This window comes from Conger conger, chromosome 7, assembly GCF_963514075.1.
Source record: "Conger conger chromosome 7, fConCon1.1, whole genome shotgun sequence".
In the NCBI taxonomy this organism is placed as follows: domain Eukaryota; kingdom Metazoa; phylum Chordata; class Actinopteri; order Anguilliformes; family Congridae; genus Conger; species Conger conger.
Window position 1 is genome coordinate 11,504,827 of NC_083766.1, and position 25,722 is coordinate 11,530,548.

The window sequence follows — 25,722 nt, forward strand, 5'->3', positions numbered from 1 at the left end:
ATTACAGCGGTGGGTCACAAACTTGGCCATGGGGGACCACTGCGGATTATCGTTCCAACCACAATTTGAAACCCAGAATTTTAACAAGCTGTTAGTATTTCTTAATTAGATGCTTTTCATGTTTAAATAGATTATCATAGCATGCACAGCTATTTCTGACATAATGTGTCTTAAACTGGTAAATTACCCCTCTGAAGATTAACAGCTTTTTAATTTCATGGGATTGCAATTGTGGTTGAAATGACCAGCATACACAGTGGTCCCCCAGGACCAAGTTTGGGAACTGCTTCATTAGAGGGAAGTACATTTATGTTTTACACAAACCAATTAGAACAGTTGATTATCGTTATCCTAATGATTTTAGGTTAGGTTGATGCAATATCATGCCGGTGAGTGAATGTAACACAATTAGGAACACTTTGTTTTATAAACATGAAAATGATGCATTTAAACATACACTTTGTCTCCAATTTCCTCTGCCATGTGGAGGATCTCAAACAGAAGCACCAACTTTCCAGAGTGTTCCAATACTGTCGCATCTCTTTTGGTCACAAAGTTCTTGAACCAGTCAGGAGGAATACCACCAGGGCATAAACTGGAGGTCATTTTCACTGTTCAAAGTAGAGCGCAAAATATAGTTAGACCACTAGTGGAATGGGTCTGTGATTCAACTGTATTTGTACTGGCATCCATTTGACTTTCATAGTTACTGCTTTTTATATGATGCAAAATAATTGTGCATAATTTATTACGGATTAAAATACGTGTCATTTCACAAAAGTTCAAATAAAACAACACATATTCCAAGAAATGCAACAAATTGCTTTGTTCTGTATTTGCATTTCCTTCACTGCATATACATACAAACGGTGCTGAAGCTTACCTAGGTCTGAGAATAAATACATTCTATCAGCACATTACATGCATGCAGAACAGGCACTTCACTCCATACCAATAGCCTGTGGTTTGTTCAAGTACTTGTACTGCATTCTGCATTGTATCTCAGGTTAGTAGATGATTTTTCATTAAAAGACCACTTTCACGGTTCAAACATTTTGGCAAGCTTTACATACATTATAGATACTGTACCCAGAAACAATGGTTTAACTCTTAAAAAAAAGAGCTCTACAGTCTTCTACAGGAGACTTTTAGTGAAAGAGAAGCTGTACCATCATCTACAGGACTTGGACTGGATCCCTCTTTCTGCCCGTTTCTGCAGCTGTCGCTCCAACCTTTTATCACTTCCCTGCCATCACTATCCATTTTGCCTGTGGATCCCATCACAACTTGAGCCCTTGTCTTCTCTCTAAGGTGTATAAGACAAGTTAAATAGGTCTGCTTGTAAATATGAGTTCATAGGACAATGCTACAAAACATGGGACATGATACTCAAAGAATCAGAAACATGGAAACCACAGAGCCAAAGCAGATATTTAATAACCTCAGCCTGTGATAGTCTTAATAATATTTGTCTTTCAAAGACAATACGTCCCAATCTTGAAAGCTCTTCCTGCGGAAAAGTCTGCATCCTTTAACTGCTGGTGTCCTTAAGAATGTACCACTTCTCTTCCTGTACTTGCCTCCTGGTGTGCTCTTTCTCATCCCCAGAGCTCAGGGTGATTGTAGTGATTGCAGAGTTCTCCGTGCCTGATGTGTTTTTTTCCATATCGTCCTCATTAAAGTAGCCCTGTAACACAAACCACAGCCAGAATAGCAATTAGCTGGCGAAGCTGAGACCACCAGCTAACCTGAGTGAACAGCCTTGTTTATGTCGCAATTCAGGAGAGCACGGAATTATCCATGGAATATTGTGTGTGAAAGTTTTCATTCTGTATACCGACTGCATGATGCATTCTAATTAACTCTACATGTTGTTCTTATTATGTTGAAAAAGGGGTGGGGAATGAGATTCTTGGGAGTCTTGGCTCCTACTGTCTACTGTTCTCCTTTATAGACTGATGATTACCTTGAGCATTCTCTGAATGATCTGTTGCTCTTTTTCTGTGGTGCGAAAGGAAAGAGGCAGCCAGGCAGCTTCAGAGACACAAACATTACTTATTTACCCCGTTTCCCTTTTTGATGCTGTCCAACTGAAGACACCAAGGATGGGTCCAGATCCGACTAAGCACCTGGAAATCGTGGAAGAGTTTGCTCCCAGATCGGCCTCTCCCTCCACCACAGGTTCCACCCTCACCAACGCTGTCCTGCAGTTCTATAAGACAATCAGTAGGGAGGTTGTTCCAAGCATATTGGAGAACTTGCCACAGTTCTTCTGCAGACTTTGGTTGGCTCCTTGCTTCTGATCTCAGATAGCCTTCCACACATGCAGGTCCACACATGCAGTAACAGAGCCATGCGGGTCCACACATGCAGTCACAGAGCCATTAAGGTCCACACATGCAATCAGAAAGCCATGCAGGTCCACACATGCAATCAGAAAGCCATGCAGGTCCACACATGCAATCATACAGCCATGCAGGTCCACACATGCAGTCGCAGAGCCACGCAGGTCCACACATGCAGTCAAAGAGCCATGCTGGTCCACACATGCAATCATACAGCCATGCAGGTCCACACATGCAGTCACAGAGCCATTAAGGTCCACACATGCAATCGTACAGCCATGCAGGTCCACACATGCATTCAGAAAGCCGTGCAGGTCCACACACGCAGTCACAGAACTGCCACAGTATTGCTGGGCTCAGAAAGGCACGAATGAGTGGCAGACTTCATTGTGAAGGACGTGGGAATATGTGTGCAAACCCTGCGGCTCTCTGCCAGGCCGCTCTCTCTCCCCCAGCTGCAAATCTGTTTTTCAACGCCTGAGCCATAACATGGCTAAACTATGGGGTGGAGATTGGGAATCCAGATTTCTCCTGTGAATGGCTAGATTTCCAGCCTGTCTTTGAGGCTGCAAAAATGGACAACCTCAATTTGGAATTTGGATTTATTCTGTAAGAAGGGCCATCTTTCAAAACGGACAACATTTTAAAGGCACGGGACACTTGTTATTATACTCATTATTAAGCTGTCTTGGAAAGTGCCCTCATTCACCAGTGGCCTAACCAGGAACTATTCAATGCAAATGGTAGCTTGACATCTAAATGACTCTGAGCTGATATGACTGGTGAGACTCTTACCTGTGAAATGCCCCAGGTAGTATCTGTACAGTTTCTCCTGGGCAGGTGTCACTCTTACTGCCAGCACATACTCATATTTAGGTAGAAGGAATTTATTCAGAACTGAATAATCTTTTCTCTAGATGGGTGCAAAAAGAACAGAACATTTTGTTACCAGCAGTGTTTGGGAGATATCAATGGGTTTTCAGCTGCAAGACAGGATCACAAGCCAGGAAAACGAGATAAAATGAGCAGATATCACAGCAATGTTAAGCAAGGTAAATAATACATTTCACTTCCAATAATGCCCAAGATAATCAGACCAATACAAAAACAGGGCTTTGGGAAAGGAGAAGATAGATAGAAAAACAAAATTTTACAGACATACAAATACAGAATTCTTCACTTTAAAACTCAAACTGATGAACAAAGAGCTTGTTCTACACTTTAAAACAAAAAAGGCTTAGTTAGTTCTCATTATTAATCAAAGGGGCAGGGGGAGAGGGTGCCCACCTGAACACACCCAGCCAGCATCTCATACAGGATGTGGGCACGCTTTTTCATGAGACGGACATCGCTGGGTGTGGAGTCAGCACAGCGACCGTTCTGGATGGGGTTGATGAAGCGGTTCCGGAACTCCTTTGCGGAACCGAGCAGGTTTTCCTTAATGAAGCTTACCATGCAGTGGTCTGAGGAAACCAAAGAGACAGCCTCACTCACCATTCATTCAACTGTATACACCAGCAAACACCAGGGCGACAAATTAGGTTAGTCTTAATACAATTATATTTGTTAGTATGTATGAACCTATGCAAATTCATGAAAAAATTATTCAGAATTATTATACTATTAGTCTAGGATTAATTGTAAAGCTGCTCATGATCAGAAGAAACTCACACTCATTGAGATTGTTCTGCAATGGGGTTCCAGTCAACACTACCCTTCTCTTTGTTCGGATGGAGCTCAATGCTATTGATATGGCAGAGGCAGCATTCTTCAGGATGTGCCCCTCATCACAGATGACAAAATCAGGACCTACAGGGTGGGAAGATGGGAGCTGACAATCGTGCTGAGCATTGTGGGATACGAGCTGTAAGATAAATCTTGGATGAACCACAACCGCGATGCCCACTAAAAAAAGCATCTCAGGGAACTGCGAACAAAACATTTTTAATGGTAAATTGGTCTGTCCAGTGATGTTCAAAATAACCTAAATTCATAATGCATAACATATACACTTCATTCCATACTTTTTTTTTCTTTTTTTTTTCTTTTTTTTATCTATCCCACCGTACAGCACAGAGCAGGCACGGAATTCCCCTGGCCCTACTCAGAGGAGCAGAGATGCAAACAAGATACTGCCCTTCACTGTCGCCAACAGTCAAGTAATCAGTGAAAATATGCACCATGCCATTTCAGGAACTTTCTTATCCAGTGCAATAATCAACTAGAACATACAGCCAAACCGAAAGATCACAGAGACATTCTACAGGTTTCGCACAGCTTCTCAAAATGAACAGGATATTGATGTCAGCTTTCTGAGAAACTGATCGAAGCTAGCTAATTTCTTAGCAGACCAGACCAGTGTTTGGATAGGAGACAGCAAGGGTAGATATCTTGGTTGTGCTTAGATAGCTAAATGGCACGCAAATCAGTATTCCAGCCATCGATCAATCAATCAATCATTCAAGCTAAATTTAGACAGGTTTCGCGCAGCATCTCAGTACATTACATTACATTATTGGCATTTGGCTGACGCTCTTATCCAGAGCGACGTACAGTTGATTAGACTAAGCAGGAGACAAAACTCCCCTGGAGCATTGCAGGGTTAAGGGCCTTGCTCAAGGGCCCAACGGCTGTGCGGATCTTATTGTGGCTACACTGTGATTAGAACAACCGACCTTGCGTGTCCCAGTCATTTACCTTAACCACTACGCTACAGGCTGTCCCAGTAGCTAGTGCTTTGCCTAATTGGATCGGTGTTTAAGCAAAAGATACCTAGCAAGCTATCAAACTTTACCTCATAAAACTACAGCTACATTAAAACAGTTTGCATTTAACCAATAAGCTTTTTTTGCCTGGTGGAATAAAAACTCTGTATTATACAACATTTAACAGCAGTCACAACACACACCACCATCTCGCATCTTCAGGCAGTACCTGGCTTCACTAGAGTCTTCTGGAAGCACTGCTTATGTTGAGGGACCTTGATGTTCTTGCCGAGCATGCAGTTGCGGTACATCTCATATCCAATGACCATGACGCCCCCGCGCAGGTACCAGCGATTTAGAGAACTGCAGCGCTCTGCCGCACCCCGCACCGTGGTCAACTCAGACACCTTCAGGAAAAACACGGAGGTGACCGTGCGTTTATATTCAACAAAACTACAAACTATCAGAAAATACTTCATTTGTAAGAAGTGTTGAACCGTCCTGAAGATTTTCACTTCAACCCTGACAAAACACACCTCATTCAACAGCTAGATACAGTATCTCATTGAGCTGCTAATTTGCAGAATCAGGTGTGCCAAATAAGGGTAGGATGAAAAGCTACAGTACAGGATGGCGGATCCCCAGAAACATGATAGGGCAGCCCTAAAATCTGATTGGAATAAGTTATTCATCTGCCCCAACCAAATAGGGTTCAAAAGGCAAAAATAACCTTCCATCAGTTCTTTCCCTGGATATTGAAAGTTTGTCTATGAAGTCGGTCCTTAGTCTTTCTACAGCTAACCATTTTTGGTATAGGCCTGTAACTGGACAAATGTTACGCAAAACTTTGAGAGCATAATATATTATAATTACCCACTCAGACTCACTATTCCAACTGCACCTATTTTGCAGCAACTATGTTGTTGAAGGTAGAATCAAGACAAGTCTTTCTTGAACATATCTCTAGAACTACACACTCGTTTCAAACATTTCCTAGTGCTATTCTGGTATAACTGCAAGCCGACTGAAATATGACAGCTTTCAATCTACTACCCCCCTGGTTCCAACCTTTAGACTCCATAATAACTACATTCTATTGGCTAAACAAAAAAACATCAGCTTTAAATAATTTTCCTTGATTAAGTGAGCCAACGATTTGAATAATCCATCTGGCAGTTGTAAACAGAGCTTTATGCCATGTTAGGAAGATTAAATAATAAATTCAATTCAGAAAAATGTACAGAAAAACAGATAAACTAATCAGCTATTTTGGAGGTGAACGGCCCTTTTGAGTATCTTGTTTCAGAACAGCGTTCATAGTCCTTTCAATAATAGCAAGTCTTCCTGGCCCATTATGAATTAGCCGGCTAATGCTAACTTTGCGGAAGCTGCTTAGTTATGATTAACTGTTAGCCTACTTCATTCATTTCCGGCTTTGAGTGTGAGCACTGGGGAAAATGTTACCTGACATGAAATGGGCACTGCAGACAAGAGAACTATGAATGATACCAACAATTTAGTTTGTTCTCTTAATGGCTCGGAGCCACAAATGTCTGCACTTAACTTCAGAGGGCACTCAACCATACTATTCAATAAAAATGTGCACAACTGTCGTAAACGTGACATATACACTCTAATTTGGTCTATTCTCACAAAGCCTTATGACAGTTTTTCATTGTAATATGTTTGTGGAAAACAATTCTAATGATATACCTCTACAATCTCATCATGCTTCATGCCTTTCTGCCATTTTGCAAACTCATTGAGCCAGTTGAAGACAGTGTTGAGCGGGCACACCACCAAAGCAGTCTTGAATTTCAGTTTCTTACACATCAGCATGGTGTGGAGGAATGTCACCACCTAGAGGAACAGAAGAAAGCTGAACCACTCGCACACTCACCTGCACAATACAGCACATTCACTCCCAAAGACACCGTCCTACACCACGTCAATGTGGGTGACATGCTCACAAAGATAACAGTAACTATCCATCATGGTAACAACCAATAACACAACTGCCCGCTTCAAAAAGGAGGATTGCTGAAGATATGCCTGATGGAATTTGTAGTGCCCCGTGGATGAGCGGTATGCTTTGCTCCATACCTGTAGGGTCTTTCCCAAGCCCATACAATGTGCCAGGATGCACCCAGATCCAGGAGACGTCTCTATTTTCTTCACAGACTCACAGCAACAGTCCCAAATAAACTGCACTCCTGCACAGAAGAACAGAGCATCATGGTTTGAAATCTAGATATGTGGGCTGCCTGTAGCGTAGTGGTTAAGGTAAATGACTGGGACAGGCAAGGTCAGTGGTTAGAATACCGGTGCAGCCACAATAAGATCTGCACGGCTGTTGGGCCCTTGAGCAAGGCCCTTAACCCTGCATTGCTCCAGGGGAGGATTGTCTCCTGGTAATCAACTGTACGTCACTCTGGATAAGAGTGTCTGCCAAATGCCAATAATGTAATGTAATGATTAAGTGCACATACTTACAACTACTACTTTGTAAACATACAGCTGTCAGAAGATAGACAGAGGAAAAACTCACCATCCACCTGGTGGGGCTTCAGCTTAGTCAGTAGGTTCCTGTGCACCTGGACTAAAGGCTCCTGCGTCGCCTCATCCATCTCCAACACCAGCTTGGTGGTTAAGGATTGTGGCTCTGGAGATGTGTCATCAATAACAATGACCTGAGAGAGAAAAGCATTCCTGATCCATAGCTTCATGCAATAAGACCAATAACAATGACCTAACAGTGCCAGGCCTTGAGGAACCCCCTGAACGGGTTTCTGACAGTGTCAGAGCAGAGAAAAGAGTCAGGGCCATGTTTACCTCTCGTAGATGTTCCCTGTGCTGCTCTCTCTCTGTAATGCGTTTTCTTCGGCCCTCCTCCTCTTTCACAGCATTTTGGGTCTCTGACCTCAGGTTGTCATAGTCGATGATCCTGCGGATCTTTTTGCGACCCTTGAGTGGAGATTTGGAGTCTGTGTCTTCGCCTCCATCTTCATCACTCTAGAAAACAACCCCACAAATTCAGTTTCTCACAGACTCCATAAAAACTTAGTAAAAATCCCCATTTCATGCAGCATAGCAGCATCCTGTGACTCCCCACACATCCCGAGGAGGTTCCACCCTACCTTTCCGCTGCCTGAGGAATCCTGCAGATTGCGTTTCCGTTTCTTCGGGGAGGATCTTCCCTCGGTTTCTTCAAATTCCATTGAAGATCTAGGCCAGGGAAAAAAATCTTTAAACCTTTTTATGGTGTACTCCAATCTCAAAATACAAAAGCAAAATGCTCAGTTTATAAATGGTAGATTTGCAAGAAGGTTCAGGAAGCTATGATGATGCAGTGCCACCTCGTGGCTATACATTATAATGCATTATGATGTTATATATTGAGCCATGCATACTTAGCCAGAGCTAAGTCACTCATGAACTCTTTCAGCTAGTAAAGAGACAATCCAGTTTGTGTATCTCACAAACACACCAATATATATTATAATTGGGAAAATAGGCTGGTCTGATGGTCAAGGATTTTGCTCTGGAGTGATAAAATGACTCCGGTACAACATTCTGGGAAAAGAAAGGGTCTTGTTACTTAGATTCCTGGTGTCCATTGTCCTCCTCCTCAGATTCACTGAGCTCCTCGCTCATGGCCGACTCTTCAAAGTCTGAGCTGGCAGAATTATCACTGCTTGCTGCAGGAGAGGTGTGCAACACAAACAGTCAAGCAGACTTTGATTAGTGTATTGCAGTCAGTCAGTCAGAAAACAAATCGTGGGAAGAAAAAAAAAAAAAAAAGAGGAAGGCATCATGTCTGAAGACACAAAGCATTTAGCATAGCATTTTTTTTCAGGGAATGAGCATATAGATCAGAGACACACTCATTGGGTGGGAGGCAGTGCTGACCTGTTCTCTTCGTCACACTCTTGACTCCATGCGGATTGTGAGGGGCAGTTTCCTGCCCTTCTGGCTGCTGGTCGCTGGGGCACAGCTTGTACCGGAGCAGACGGTGCTTGCGCTGGGTCTTCACTTCACCGTCAGAGTCCCATTCTGAATCATACTGCTCATCCTCTGCAACAGCAAAACAATATGGGGAAAAGCAGAAGCAGAGAACCCACAGGTGAAGTCAGAAGCCCCAATGGCAGAAGTATGGACTAAGCCCTCAGGAGGCTCCAACTTGGACAGGTAGGAATATGAACCGTGAGGATCAGAGACCAAGGGTCAGTGTTTCCTTTTTGTTCTTAATTGGAACATTTGTGTAAGGGCATGTACGGAGATCATTGAGACCACGGCTTAAATTTCAACAAAGAAACCAGAAATTGGACAATGACTGATCACTGTCACTCACCGTCCTCTCCCTCATCTTTGTCCTCAGTGGCCGATTTAATTTCATTTTCAACTTCCTCCTCAGATTCCTCGTCCTCGTCTGTAGAGATGTCCTCTGCTGAAGAGCAGTTGGCTTTTATTTGGGCCAAGAGCATTTTCCTAGCAATTCTTTTGGGAGTAAGGAAGAGAGAAAGATCTCTAAGGATTAGCGTCTCTTCATTTAGTCTATGGCTGCCAATCACTCGCAAGGCACCCTACGACAGTTAAGAATGTGTCATCTTTAAGGATACTGGACTATAAGCAAAAGCTAAAAAGATAAATGTTGGCTGAAACCCTCACAAATTCATAGCTGACATGCCTCAGAATATGGGCTGCTTACAAGATTTCTTATGGATTTAGCTGGACAATTCTCTTTTATGGATTCCAAAGGGGACTGGCTGCAGATTCTATGAAAAAGAATGTTCCCTCTAACAATTATCAATAGTCCTTCCAAATATTCTAGGCAGCATTCTGAAACAACATGCCCTCCAGCAAATGTATAACACTTACATTAGAACAAAGGAATGCACAATGAGAACAGGCCATTCGGCCCATCAAGGAAAGTAATTTACAGTGGGGTGCAAAAATGTGGTTTAAATACCCGTTGCAATTAATCTGTATGTGATCGAAAGCAAACCTGAACTCTAAATGGTAGAGCTAAACATGAGACCTTTCTGCAACTTTTAAAGCAAGATTGCTTTTTATTGTTTATAAATAAAATAAATTGAAAAAAAAAAAAAAAAAAAAAATTGTGGTCTGTACATCAGCATTAGAATGTTCAATTAATAACCATTCATTTCTAAGCATTACGGCTAAGTATCTGACCTATCTATAATCAATGCATCTCTGCCCGAATGATTGCACAGAATTTTACAGGTCAATTATAAAAACCGAGGAACAGTTGGCAATATTGGTCAGAACACCTCCACTTCATATGAGTGGGCATGTCCGGGGGAGAATGCGTTTAAAGGTACAGAAAGTGTGCAATGACATGCGTCTAAACGAGTCTAAAATGTCTCCCATGTAATGCAGAAACTCATTTTCAGGACAATGCATGGCCGCAGGGGGCATATGATCAACTCATAAGTGTTACGTGGCCAAAGAAAATCTGACGGCCATCAGACTGTCTGGCATGACTTATACAACAAGTAATTTCAGCTAGATTCACATAAAACAGGCTGAGCCAAAGAACATCAATCGATTTACATTTCAGCTGCGGCAGACCGTTAACCTATCCAGCTCCTAAAGGGTCTGGTGAAGGTGCTACTAAAGGTCAACTACTGTATGCAGTGGCCTGGAAGGAAATTACAAAATTTACTGGGTCTGGATATATTCCTCAGTTTACTGACAAGAACATGTATAAATCATACATGTCTGATTTGTTCTTTTTTCTTTACCTAAAATAAGACACTCAAGAACTTGTGTTTCTAAAAATACAAAGGCGGTTACATGTGGTCTTGTGTGCTGTAAACATAACAAAAAAAAAAAAAATTACCATTGACAGCAAGACACACGGCAAGAAAGACGTGAGACAAAGGTGAAGGTCTAATTAGGGAATTTATTCATTACAAGGAACTGACCCTTTTCACAATTCATTTCTTACAGAAATTAAGAAATAACTATATCATAGCTCTAATAAAATGCATGCTTCGGGTCAAAATGACTTCAACAATGAACACAATGTACAAGGATTTCTTCCAACGCAACACACTTTAATTTATAAGAACATCAAAATTAATTTCATACAATTGTGCATATTCACAATTTCGAAAAGAAACTATGAATCTGTTCTAGGTCTCATGTGAGAGGACCTTTTCTGCAAAATACATGACTTTGGCTGCAAATAAAAACACATGGTTCTGAACCAAATACTGACTTAAAAAATTGTGAAGGTAGACATGGCTGGTAAATGATTGCTTGTATGAAGCTTCAGCATGAGGAGGTGGGAAGTTGCACACACAGCCGTAAGGACAGGCCTAGGCATATAACTGGGAAAATAACACACGGGGGGGGGGGGTAACTTGTTCACTGAAATTGCACGCTGAAAAAAAGATAATCAAATAAATATATTTTTGCCCCCGTCAGAAACAATCAAAAATGATTTCATGAATTTACTGACGGTTCTTGAATGACAAGCATTTGTACCAATGCCTCAAGAAAAAGGACAGCGTTGCATTCATTCACATGGATAACACTGGTGTTCTTCATTTAAAACCGGGTAAATGGAATGAAAGCAACGCTTGTCAAACTTAAAATATTCTACTATTGAAATTTAATGCAAGCTCTTTTGTGAAAACAGCAGTTTTAAGATGTAAGTGAAATTACATCTTTTGCATGTACTGCAGCTTTGAGGCTTGATATAAGCTTGAGTTGATAAGCAACCAATTAAATAAACCAATTATCATAAACCAATTCCAGGAGATATATCCAAAAGAACAGCTACAAGACACCCCTTGTCTGCATAGCTCAATAATGCTGCCAAAGCTTAGCAGCTAGCTGCTATAACCCCATGCTTGTTTTCTGCACCTACATGTACAGCAGTTCATCGTTTATGGGGTCAAGTTAGCCAGTAGTGCAAGTTTGAATAAGTGATGACATGTTTACATAAGACTGTTCGTTAAAGGCTACATATGTGAATCCATAGTATGATAATCTGTATGATTTATCAGTCAGAACGTGTCGCATGTCATATTGACTACCTCTTGCTCTGTGCAGCTGATGCCCTAAAAAAGGCAGAACCGACATTCATGAGGATTTTGCTAAAGTCAAAGTTTCACTGTCGAAGCTGACAAAAACTGTGTGTGTGTGTGAGAGTACATGCATGTATATATGTATGCATGCAAGTATGCATGCATGTACATTTAGAGAGACATGCACAGACACACACACAAAATGGTGAGAGCGGTGTAAGTCTACAACAGCGAGGTATCCTCTCGCTGAAAACAAATGCGGCAAATAATTTAGAACAATTAAATATTCACTAAATTAGCAACCAAAAATACTTCCCTTTTATACTGTGGTTCAGTCTACAATGCACCCCGCCCCAATAGAAAACCTATTAGAAGCATTAATTCCGACATCATGATTGTGTTTGCAACCAACACTCGTTATAGTACCAATTATATGATGCATTAATTACATACAGTGCAGTCCATATGTATTTGGACAGTGACACAATTTCCGGCTCTGTACTACAACACACATTTGAAATGAAATCATGAATATGAGGTTGAACCGTGTTACAGTCCACCCATTTTAGGGGACTAAAGGACATTTAACTGGACATTCAGCAGCTCAGCGGTTTCCTGGCCAGCTGTGTATCATTGTAGCATTAGTTCATGGTCAAGAAAGCAAATAAAAGGTCTGGAGTTGATTCAAGGTGTGACATTTGTATTGGGAGCCTTGCTGTGGTCTCTCAATATCAGGACCAAAGAAGTGTCAATGGCAGTCAAGCAACCCACCATAAGGGTGAAAAATCTGAATAAATCAGCAGCAGACATAGCCAAAACATTGGGTGCATGAAAATCAACCCATCAACCGAAAATCAGGGCGGCCTGTATCTCAGTGATCAACATACATGACTGGGACCCGCAAGGTCGATCCCCAGTGTAGCTACAATAAGATCCGCACAGCCGTTGGGCCCTTGAGCAAGGCCCTTAACCCTGCATTGCTCCAGGTGAGGATTGTCTCCTGCTTAGTCTACTAAGCGTCTGCCAAATGCCATTAATGTATTGTAATGAAAGATGAAAGTATGGTGAAAGGAACTGCCCATGGTACAAAACAGTGCTGCAATTCCTAAACAAATCCAAGAGATACCCACTCATAAAAGCTGACAGTCAGCACTTCAATGATTCATAAATTAATTTCAAATCCAATGCGATGGAGCAGAACCAAAACTAAGATGGCATCAAATATCACTATCCAAATACTTATGGACTGCACTGTTGTCTTGATCGACAATAACACCTGAAGGTTTGACAGCACACATCAGTCTAATCAGCTAAAAAGTTTATTGGTCAAGTGCAGTTTCAGGAAAAACTGCAAGTTTCAAGAAAGCTGCAAATCTTTGGTTGGAAAATCTTGTAAGCTTCAGACATCCCTGTGTTTGAGAACATGGTTGAGAAGCTGTGGCCGAACTGAGTGCTTGAACACTCCTGAGGCTTTTCCATCAAGACTCCGGGTCCTATAGCTCTGCAACAGGAAAGACTTCTCCATTTCATGAAGTATTGCACATATATGTCGCAGGTTGTGTGCATATGAGAAGAAAAACTGAAAACGGCATCTACATGCAGTAAAAATGAATGCCCCTTAACTGAAATGGAACACTGTAAAATTTCAAAATTTCAAATAAATACAAAATAATACTGTAAAGATACTGGGAAAACTCCAATGTGGCTGAAAAGATGAGTGGGCCAAAATTCCTCCACAGCGCTGTAAGAGACTCCTTGCAAGTTATCGCAAACGCTTGATTGCAGTTGTTGCTGCTAAGGGTGGCCCAACCAGTTATTAGGTTTAGGGGGCAATCACTTTTTCACACAGGGCCATGTAGGTTTGGACTTTTTTTCTCCCTTAATAATAAAAATCTTCATTTAAAAACTGCATTTTGTGTTTACTTGTGTTCTCTTTGAATAATATTTAAATTTGTTTGATGATCTGAAACATTTAAGTGTGACAAACATGCAAAAAAATAAGAAATCAGGAAGGGGGCAAACACTTTTTCACACCACTGTATTTATTCACATTATCTTGGTTATTCTTCAGAATAGAGCCAAGGTTTCATGTGAAATATATGCCCAAATCGATATAGTAATATCAGATGAAGTCTGGTACCTTCAATGAACCCCAGGGGTCCACAGACCACCCTCTTGAAAATCCAGACTCGAAACCAGCTTAGTGTTCAATGCAGAGAAATAACGATTTGCCACTATGTGTAATATAAATATTTATGAAGCCATTTCTGCACTATTGGTGCACCTGGTACAGTACTGCTGGGACTGTTGGGAGAGAACAGAAAACCGACAAGCACAAGATACTGTTCAGTCAATAACACAACCAACTATAACCCCACATGAGCTCTGCTCATGAGAGCAAAATTTAAAACAAATTAAATAAATGAGAAGAAAGCATTTGGAATGCATAGCCTCTAAACCCCCTGCAGTCACTTCAGTTGCTTCAACCCAAGCAGGACAGGTTACCATTTATGTCCTTTGAACTGGATGAACTGAATAGCACACTTCATGCATATGCAGTATTATAGATTTGAAAAATGCTCCAATTTACAATGAAATAGTTTGAAATGAGGCCCCTGGTTCAGGACACCAGTAACATACTCTTTTGCAGGTTTTCATTCCAACCAATCACTAGCCCTGCTAATTTCACCAATTGACACACCTTCGCCCAACAGAGGAGGGAACTTTGTGAAATCAGCAGGTGAACGGCTTGGTTGGAATGCATGAAATCTGCATCCCCTCTGCCCTCCATGGCACGTGTGTGTGTGCGACACCGTGTTTAGTCTAAAGTTCTATGAGCAGATCTGCCACCCTCGCAACACTACCTACTGACTCACACCCCTAGCCCCTACGGCACACCATGGTCAAAATATCAACATGAGGTCATAATACAAAATGAGGCTCACTTCTAAAAAAAAAAAAAAAAAAAAAAAGAAAAAAAAAAGAAAAACCCCACATATGCGATTACATCTGAAGAAATTGAAATATCCAAAAACAGTGAGGCATTCATAATATTGTGCAAAACAAAATAGTTGTATATTGTTTTTATGAATTAATAACCGGGGTGTACTGTACACAACACACTGTAAAGGCGTATTGATATGATACTGCAAGCCTTATGCTAAAGAGTCTGAAAACAATATGTTTGTATGATATTTGCCTTTTCTGACACCACAAAAATCCAATGGAGACAAATAAAAACACAAGGAACATGAATATCCAGGCTGGTATTTCATTAATCATTAATGGCTGTCCAGTGAGAAACATTAATGATTGCATGAATACGGATGTGCCAAGACACCTAGTTTTCATGAAAGGTTTCAAAATGTGTATGTTTCAAAAGTATCAAACCAAGGTTCCTGGTAGAGGGCGTAGGTGGAACACCAATCAGAGCAGCTAACTAGCACCCATCATGTTCCACTCAGTAATCAGTACATGGGCTCAGCTACACATCCAATGCAAGAAGGTACTTATGACCTATTTTGATCAGACGGCCCTGACTGGTCATGTCACTAGTCTGCCAGATATTTTTCATTTCTTCTTTCTTAATGGTACAATAGGTAATTTCAGACTTCTAAAGGTCAAGAATGAAATTGCAGGAACAAACAAGCTCAAACCACAACACTGTTTATCCCACCCCTTCTCTGTGAACGTGCTGAAGTTGAAACGCCATTGGCTGTGGAAATTTCAACCAATAAGTTTGAATTATTGTACAGCTATACAATGTTTCGGTACTGCATATTTTGAAACCCAATTTAAGAACTATAAACACAGGTAGAGGGTGAGTCAACATGTCAGTGAGCCTTTTTCAATGATAGGAAGGGACTTACAATGGTCTTGTAACAATGTTTTAACACAAACATCTTACCTATTGTACCTTTAATCCTCTAAAACCTTTTATTTTTTGCTCCCAGTTAGTGAATTATGCTTAAAGGACAGAAGTATACCGACAGTTAAACAACTGACTGAGTTCATTTTTAACTTATTTATATCCATTTTGAGTCCAAGTCCAGTTCATTATGCACAAAAGCACTGGCATAAATGTCATTAGTCATTGTGTAGAATTCGTCATTCGGCTGCTGAACTAAGATTGCATTGAAGCAATGACTTCAAACTCTGGGACTACATTCATTACATATAAACACACATTATTACATAATATGGTCCCACTCTCTGCAGTACAGACTGTATTTAGAGGCTGTCTGTGACAGGATCTTGCAGGCAGTCCCAAGTTTTGGTGCTGCACTTGCCGTTCCGTTGCTTGGCCTTGCTCCAGCGCCTAGGGTGCATTAGTCTCTACGGCCGTTGCTGGGAACCATACCTATTCTCTGGGTCATCATCCTCGTCGTCTGCTGCCATGGGACCAGAAGCCATCATCTCACCCTCCTCTTCTGTATAGGAGAAAAGACAATAAACATGCATCACAATTAAATAGCTGAGCATCACATCAAGTCTACTTAAACTCCCGGAAGCATACACATAGTGCATAGACAGTCTTAAATAAAAGTTTGCACAACTTACAATTTACAGCTACAATTCATGTGGCAGGAACTTTTAGGCAAAAGAAACCTCCACAAGGTTAAGTTTGGATGTTTACTACAGAATCAGGTACAATGAAGAAGAAAAAGATTAAAAGAAAGGCAATACACATGGTGCCGATGACAGTCTGCATTTGATGTCAAACACCTTCAAACATGGAATGAGTCATTCGGACGAAGTAATTTCCATGCCAAGACCACTTTGGCCTTTGAAAAATCTCAATTTAGTGGAGCCCTATTGCCAAAATGTAGGGTGGGCAATGGACCAAAACTAGGGTGAAATCGTTAAGAATGATAATTGGACTGCATGAAGACAAATACATTTAATTTCTCATACATTTCAGTCAAAGCAGCCATAGTGGGACTGGTATCATAAATGTATATTTTGAATAATATAAAACCAAAATTCCACTTAAGAAGAACTTGAGAACTATGTCTGGCAAATGTGCCTTAATGTACAGTACAGGTAGCAGTTGAAATTGTACTTCCCTCTAGGGTCTTTCAGCGCACTTATCCCTGGTCATGGGTATGCACTTTGTTGTAAGTCGCCGTGGATAAGAGCATCTGCCAAATGCCATTAATGTAATGTAATGTACAGTAATAATGCAGAAAGAGGGAAAGATGATTCCATCAGAAAGGTGATTTTTGACTGAATTCATAATATTGATTGGCCGCCTCAGACGTAAGGCTTTGATTTGGGAGCACCATTGGTTGAATGATTTGAAAAACCAGGGGCACAGCTAAAACAGTGCTGTGTGAGCAGAACTTTTGAAGGTCATTAGGGCCACAAGTCAGTCCAATCATAGCACCGATCTTGGTGACAAGGGATAGTTCCTGACCTGCATCACAACATACATTAAGCACAAATGGCACAATTCAAACTACACTGTCCAAACCACATTTACAACAAGACAAGACAGAACTAAACCCAGTCATTAATTTATTAATTATCCTAACCCACTTATCCTGAACAGGGTCGCAGGGGGGCTGGAGCCTATCCCAGCATACATTGGCCGAAAGGCAGGAATACACCCTGGACAGGTCGCGAGTCCATCGCAGGGCACACACACCATTCATTCACACACTCATACTCATTTTCACACTGGCATATTTAACCTGACCCTGATTGATGAGTTTTATGTTTTATGTTGATAATTTTATGTCTTGTTGTATATAACATGTTGGTGCTATTGATTGATTAGTTTTTATATGATGTTTTTACTGTGTCTTGTAAGGTGTCCTTGAGTGCTCTGAAAGGTGCCCACAAATAAAATCTATTATTATCATTATTATTATTATACCTAAGGGCAATTTAGACTCTCCAATCAGCCTAACCTGCATGTCGTTGGACTGTGGGAGGAAACTGGAGTACCCGGAGGAAACCCACGCAGACACGGGGAGAACATGCAAACTCTGCACAGAGAGGCCCCGGCCGACCGGGATTGGAACCCAGGACCTCCTTGCTGTGAGGCGGCGGTGTACCCACTGCACCATCCGTGCTGCTGAACTAAACCCAATAAAGCACAATTGTCAGCTCACCTGATGACTGCTGGAAAGAACCAGCCCCCAGCACAGTCATCTTCTCAGTGATGGGTTTTATCTTCTGATCATCACTGTCATCTTCTGAGTCAACATCTTGGCCTTCGCCCTCACTGGAGGATGACTGTACTTCAGTCCTGTCATGTTTTCGTAGCCTTCTCATTGGCTTAGCAGTCGAGGTTGTATTTCCACGTGTAATCTTATTTGTTCTCATTTGTTCCTCCCCATCGTCCTCATCCAACTCTACCACCTCACTCTTTAGTTTCTTTGGCTTGTGAGGTCTTCTCTTAGCAGCTCCAAGCTTGCTCAGGTTTGTAATCTCCTTCTCCAGGTCTGAATCTCCACTGGTGGAGTCGGAACCACTTTGCCTCCTTTTCTGGATGCCTTTCCTGGTCAGTACCTTCTTACAACCATGTTTAGATGGCATTCCCTTTATCCTTTGTGCAATTACCACCTTGTCTGGGGACTGAGAGGCATCCTTCTTCAGCCCAAAAAGGCACTGCTTCTTGACACTTTGGGGAGAGGCTTCACCTCCACTCTCTGACTCACCTGAGCTCGGCGTCATGGCAGCTGCCTGAAGGAGGATGGCCGGAACTTCATCAGAGTCCGAGTCCGCCATCCTGCTGCTGTCCTCTTTATCCTCCTCAGGTTCCTCACCATCTAAAGCGTTGGAGGTTTCGGCCTGAGTGGAGTCGCACTCACTGTTTGGAGGAAAAACAGACTTGCACTCAGCCTGCCTTCGCAGGGGTGTGGTTTTCACCCTGGGTGAACGTCTGTTCTCTTGATCATCATCTAAAATAACAGGTTCCTCAGACTCCCTCACAGAGGGGTCCGTCTCTTCCTCTGTTCCACCATTATTTTCTCCCTCGTCTCCTTTACACTGGAGGGGCAGAGACTCATCAAATGACATGGGAGTCAGCTTTACCACCAGTTCCTTGGTCATCATGATGGGACTCTTTCTGGAATGCGGTGACTTGCTGTCAGTAGACTTCCGGGACTTTGATGGGCTGTGCACTGTTCTGTGTGTGCCACCTGAGGAATGTGACATTCCAAACAGTTCATCAGCGTCAGGGTGTGGCACCATTGCCATTTCGGATAAGCGTTTTACCTCAATGGTACAATGGGTGTCTTTCGCCATCTTGATTTTGGCTTTGATTCCATCAGAGAGCTGGTGGACTTCCTTCATCTCCACATCATTTGTGGAAGTAAACTCGACTGAAGAGTCTCTGTTATCATCATCAGCATTTTCCATGAAATGCCTGTTTTCATGCCCGGTTGGTGCATCAGTGAACACGTCTTCATCTTGTTCCTGCTGTGAAAGCCTGCCAGCACTGTCGTCACAGTCGTTCTCCTCGCTGTTCTGCAGCACATCTTTGAGTTCCTGCTCCAAAGCCTTCTCCAGAGCAGCGTGAGCCATTTTAAGATCCACCAACACGGACCTGAAGGCTCTCAAGTGTCGAAGCTTTACAGTACGGTCTCCTACGTTCTCCGAGTCCTGCTGTATGAACTTAATAAAAGTGTTATTCAGGGCTGTCGTGGTTTCCACAAGCTTTTTAGTCTTTTTCATCAGTTCTTTTGGTATACTCAAAGATTTATAAGTAAAAACTACTGTTCTGCATTCGAGACCATCAGAGATGTGATCCTTCCCATTGAAAGTGGTTTTGTCCTTTTTCAAGAGTTTGTGATCACTGTGCTCGTGGCCTCCCTTGTCATGCTCTCCTTTAGCCCTCTTCCTCTGCTGATGCCAGAGGCGCTCAAAGTTCTGCAGCACCGTGTCACAGGTCATTACCAGGTCAAGCAGTGGCTCGGGGCTGCACACATAGCAGTACCACTTGCTCTCCTCGTCCATGATACCGGACAACTCTTTCCGCCCCAAGTTCCGCAGGATGCACTTCTTGCAGAAGGCATTGCTGCAGAAGTCACAGCAGATTAAGTTTCCCCCCTCAGCACACCATCTGTTGGAAAATAAAGACAGAACTTTTGTAACGTGATATGAAAGATCACTGCAAAAATAAAGATTACAGAACTTTTTTGTTCTCATTAACTCATTCTAAAGATAATGATATGGAACCTCAGCTATAATATGGAAGTGAAGAATAACCATTTTTGAAAATCACCAGCGTAGTGTTATATATGGTCAAGAAAACCAAAGGTTGGCAAATCAGCATACCGATTCATAATATCAAGATCGAATCAGTGTCATACAGCTATAATTAAAACAGTTCTCCCTTTTCAACTCTCATGACATTACCTGGAAAATATGAGATTTGTCCGAGGTGAGATTTGAACCCCGGCCTCTCACTTGTCCAAATTATTTGTTGAACGAACGCGTTACCAGTCAGCTAAAGACGAACTCGCCTCTAGCCAAGGGCAACAACGTTCTTTTGAATTTGAGGGTTACGTCATCGCTTTCACTGCACCATCCGTGCTTACTAGCGAACTAGCTGAGCTAACCATGCTACACTGACAGTGTGGAAAAATGAAACCCACAAACCTGCATTGCTCATCCATGCCATCTGCATCCTTGCTGATGTCATCACTCATATAATATTTGAAACATGACTGAAAAAAAAAGCATCATTAAACCCAGTGGTCAATCACCTTTTTTTTTTTTATGAAGAGACATTGGAGACTATTACATTTTTTCCCTCAGTTTCTACAAAAAAGGTCAAGAATTATGTAACTTTAATCCAGTGGTAGCCACTTAAAGGAAACGGACTGCAATTATGTGAGCAAACAAGCACAGGTACATGAATAAGCAAAAGGCAACTTCTTACTCTAAATTTGCAAAAGTAATTCTGAAATTTCAGCTCTCCATGAATATCAGAATTTCATTTTTTATTTTTTATTTATTACAGCAAGCTATCAGTGTGTGGAACAGCTTTGCCAGATGTCCTGTAGTAGAGGCAGAGACCCTCAGAGGCGCTCAGGTCTGAGTTTCATGAAAACTCATTTGTAGGTAAACCGTGAGCCTGGATGGTCTGAAGGTCCGGTTCTCGGCATTATGCATTTCTACATTCCGACATGCTTAACAGAACCATTTTCAAAGATTAAGGATTACACATTAAGGATTTGACAGCATCACCTCCCAACTCGCATCAATTTAGGAAGACCCAGGGCTCTCAATCCCATTTAAAATGTGTGTGTGCATATTCCCCTGCTGGACAGCTTGTTTTAAAATCTGACTTTACTGCCATCTGCCATTTCGCCTTTTGACACTCCAGACCAACATTTTCTACTTCATCAGGTCATTTCCAATCAACAAAGGAGCAGAGATTTCCACAGAAAGTACTGCTTGCGCGCATGTGCAAGTGACAATTTTAAGAATCCGATTTGGTTGTTGCAGTCCTACCAGAGATGTGACAGTACCAAGGTGCCTCCAATTGCACTATAAGTATCAAATCCCTCACCTTACAAATCAAGACTTTGAGGGCAGGATGCTGGTAGAAAGAATCCTTCTGGAAATGGTTGACTTGTTGTCCACAGGCAGTGCAGCTGACGATCTGTAAATGCTGACCTGGTACAAGTACATGCAATATTTAATAAATCTCCTAAAAGCAGCCATTCCTTAGGTAGTTTACTCATAAATTAGTCCATACTCTTTCCATCTTGCGGCACATTCACATATCAAATCCTTCATGCGTAAAGCAACTACTGTTTGTGATAACTTATAAAATAATTGTCCCTTTTTTCTCACCTTGCCATTATGAGGCTGAGAAATAAGAAGAAAAAAAAGAAACATGCTAAATACTAGGGTTACCAAAATAAACCGTTTGGAACATCATTAAGAAGAAAGTGAGCACTGGTGAGCTCAGTAACTGCAAAGGAAAAAAAAAAAAAAAAGTTCCTTCTGTATTAATACTGTATTAATAAAAAGTTGCCTACTGAGAGGGAAATGTAGCCTATTAATGAGTTATATTTAACATTCAGCTTCTCATTCAGGCAGGTTTCATGGGAGAGATGTTGTATCACCAATATGTTATATATTAATTATATAATAATAATAACAATAACAAGTCAGGTTCCCGTTTTTATGTCGCCACATCAAAAACAAACTAAATTGGCCATGAGGGGGGAGTCAGTCAGATATAACTTCTGCAACCAAAAACGTGAGAGGCCTCAAAATTGCTTCCTTGACTTTCATTGGCACAACCCTGGTCCTCATGTTGACAAACACCAATAACAGATTTCAAAGGCAGTCAAAAGCCTAGAATCAAGACTAGATATTGAAAGAGGTTTGACAGCTGCATTAAGGAAGCAATTGAAAACATCGGACTAATCAGAAACAGCTGAGAAGCCAACTAACAAATTACTTTTGGTCCCCTAAACATGGATCACCTGATATGGATGCAAATGCCCTCAAGATGAAGGTGACAGTCTGCACTTTAACCTCATATTCACCGTTTCATGTCAAATACAAAGGAATACAGTGGCAAAATAACAGAAATTGGACAACTGTCCAAATGAATCCAGACTGTACCTGGCTATTCATGTTCATGGCAACTTGATCATTTTCACAATTTCACAAATTGTGCCTTTATTTCATCATCAATACAACATCCTTTTAAATCTCACAAAATCACAAGCACAATAAACTGATAAACTGCATAACCAATTACCTCCTCGTTTCCGTGATAAATCCGTTTTGAGTTTGGTGGCTCCCCTGCAGCGAAACTCTGGACCTCGAAAGTCATCTTTGACTTCATTTCCCACAGGCTCTGGCTTTACGACCACAGTGCCTGTGAACAAGAGAACATGGGATTGGAGGTACATTGACAGAACATAACCACCTTTACCTTAGAAATGCCAGAGATGTGCATGCTAGTCACTTAGACCAAGAATACAAATAGAATGCCATGTTGAAAGTCAACAAATTAAATCGAAGGAAAACCTTTTGGAAGACTCTTCATGTCAAGTTCACCATCTGAGGTGTTGCTGGAAACTGCATCTTCATTAATGCTCTCATCTGAAGCATCCGATTCATCTAATCCAGTGTGCTTGGTGACAATGGAAGGCTTCCTGAAAGCAGTTTTTTTAAAGCAGTTTTTTCATATTTTTGGACATTTTATGCATGTCACAACATAAGGCCATTGATACAGCAATGAATGGACTTATTCCTTCATTTGATAACAATGCTTGTTCTGTAATGGATATGAGGTTTGACAAGACAGTTCCACTGAAACAGCAGTCTGTTGAAAGGAGGAGGAAACCCACCTCTTTGAGCGAGAGGAAGCTGGTTTCACAGTGTCATTCAAACCAGTTGGCTGCAGAGAACATAAACAGACAGATAGTAAGGCAGAGTAAGCAGGTCAATGTTGAGATGCATGAAATCTCAAGTGGTGAAATTCCTGGTGCAAATCCATCCATGGAGCCAGAGGGAGACAAAAAACAGTGTTGCCCATGTTTTTGAAGTTTTAAAACTGTGAATGCACAGTAGGCTGTCAGACAAGTTTAGAAACTTCTGAGTTAGACAGGTGCATGGATCATTCAGTGCATCTCAAGCAACATTCCTTTTGTATTGCTCACAGTGCTGCATGTCAGCCACTCATACACTTCACATACTTGCACATACCGTGTCAAGGAAAAGTATTGCCCCGTTCCTGATTTCTTCCACTATTTCATTGCTACACAATGGTTTCAGAGCTTTAGATAAAATGTAATATTAGATATTTCGGGGACGCCAGAGTAAATGCAAAACACATTAAATCTAAACATTTAAATTATGATTTCATAAAAAAATGAAATAAATAAAAAATAAAATCACAAACACACACCCTAAATACCCTTGTGAAAAATTGCACCATTAAACCTTACTGGTTGCACCACATTTAGCCACACACAATAAATGCAACAAAACCCTTCCTATAATTCTTTCGAGGATCAACTGCTCATTTCAGGTCTTGCCACAGCATCTCTGTTCACGAAAAGATTTAGACTAGGCTACTCCAAAGTCATTTCTATGGCCTTGGGAGTCAACTGAATCAGTGGGAGCCATTATCTCCATATGGAACACTTGGAACTGTGGTGAGTCCCAGGAGTGGCCAGCCCGCCATAATTTACATTTACAACTATTTATTTAGCAGCCTGTTTTTATCCAAAGCGACATGCAATAGTGCAAACCAAAGGTCACACTGTAAGAACTGCAGAACACGGGATGGATAAGGTACAATTCGTATAATGTGTCAGCTGTCGACATCCATGAACATCATATCAAGTCCACATGGTACATATAGGCCAAGTCCACAGGTGCAATTCCTGGTGCAATGTCAGACTAGAAGCAAGGCATGATAAAAATAGATATGCTAAACAAATATAGCACCAAGGTGGACACAAATTTAACATTACAGCAAAACGTTCAAGACAAAAGTGGCAAGAGAGGTCCCAGATTAGAGTACTGTAATGGAAAATGGGCAGTGACTGAAGTTCTTAATAGGAATGGGGAGCTAGGGTGGAGAAGCTGTGGTCAGGATAAGCAAGAACCCCTCATGCGGGTGGCAGGAAGTGCAAGTCACCCTGCTGCAGCGGAGTAGAGTGGTCAAGCTGGTAGGTTGGAAGGGGCTGTCTTGTTGGCCACAGTGTAGGTCAGTCAGGACTTAGAAGCCGTTGAAGCCAAACTAATGCAAGTTACATGCAGGTGGACCTCCTCCAACCGATTTATCAGAGTCCACGAGTAGAGCGTGATACAGAGTGAGAGTCATTTAAGAAGTAACTATGAAACATGAAATAAATGTGTGCCTTGTATAATTACTCTCTCCTCTGAAAACGTAGGCAATATGTGGAAGACACCGACAATGTTCCTGTGCATTTGAACATGCCACTTCAAGTCAGGTTTCAACATTTTGCATGACCTCCCAATTAAATCAAAACTTTGTTACAACAAAAAGCTACTGCTTTAAAACATTGTAACAAGAAAACACAGCGCAATTAAAATTTGTAATATACTTATTACATAAAGTAATATAAACCCACCTCTGGTCAAATTAGCTAACCTCATCATTATAGGGTGATATCATTATAACGACCCAGAGCAGTGACAATTAAAGTCAATTTAACCTACACCTTGCTACATTGTAAAACATTAGGTTTTGAATGTAACATGCAGCAACTGTGGCACAGTGGGTAGCACTGTTGCCTCACAACAGTGAGGCCTTTCTGTGTCCTCCCCGGGTCTGCGTGGGTTTCCTCCCACAGTCCAAAAAACATGCAGGTTAGGGACTACAGATGAAAATGAGCTCATTATCTAACTCTGCCGCATTTACATTCATGTGGAAACTGAAAATGTTGATTAATGTGCACTGTCCCTGATAAATTTTTTTTTTTTAGACGGTATTGACGTGGAGATGTCAAGATTTTATATTATCGCAGGATACCATAATACCCTGAAACTGCCCAACCCTATCTGCGTTTACTCAGCTTTTCTTTGTGAACACTGAAACCATTCAGTGTGACAATATGCAATAAGAGGCAACCAGTAAGGGAGCAAATACTTATTTCATGG

General features: G+C 41.5%; 1 protein-coding gene across 1 annotated transcript in view; it reads right to left on the minus strand.

The window, feature by feature from the left end:
• Positions 1-25,722, minus strand: part of LOC133132420 (transcriptional regulator ATRX-like) — a 48,965-nt gene that overhangs the window by 14,042 nt on the left and 9,201 nt on the right. Inside the window, exons 4-26 of the mRNA XM_061247863.1 lie at positions 23,439-23,488; positions 23,116-23,243; positions 22,844-22,963; positions 21,635-21,741; positions 20,719-20,786; positions 18,225-20,179; positions 16,469-16,538; positions 9,402-9,547; positions 8,960-9,124; positions 8,649-8,748; positions 8,188-8,275; positions 7,883-8,062; positions 7,599-7,740; positions 7,154-7,263; positions 6,764-6,910; positions 5,280-5,457; positions 4,017-4,154; positions 3,633-3,808; positions 3,141-3,258; positions 2,064-2,212; positions 1,581-1,687; positions 1,170-1,306; positions 458-611 (exon numbers count right to left, since the gene is read on the minus strand). Of these exons, the coding sequence (XP_061103847.1) occupies positions 458-611; positions 1,170-1,306; positions 1,581-1,687; positions 2,064-2,212; positions 3,141-3,258; positions 3,633-3,808; positions 4,017-4,154; positions 5,280-5,457; positions 6,764-6,910; positions 7,154-7,263; positions 7,599-7,740; positions 7,883-8,062; positions 8,188-8,275; positions 8,649-8,748; positions 8,960-9,124; positions 9,402-9,547; positions 16,469-16,538; positions 18,225-20,179; positions 20,719-20,786; positions 21,635-21,741; positions 22,844-22,963; positions 23,116-23,243; positions 23,439-23,488 (4,733 nt within the window). The remainder of the gene's footprint in view (positions 1-457; positions 612-1,169; positions 1,307-1,580; positions 1,688-2,063; positions 2,213-3,140; positions 3,259-3,632; positions 3,809-4,016; positions 4,155-5,279; positions 5,458-6,763; positions 6,911-7,153; positions 7,264-7,598; positions 7,741-7,882; positions 8,063-8,187; positions 8,276-8,648; positions 8,749-8,959; positions 9,125-9,401; positions 9,548-16,468; positions 16,539-18,224; positions 20,180-20,718; positions 20,787-21,634; positions 21,742-22,843; positions 22,964-23,115; positions 23,244-23,438; positions 23,489-25,722) is intronic.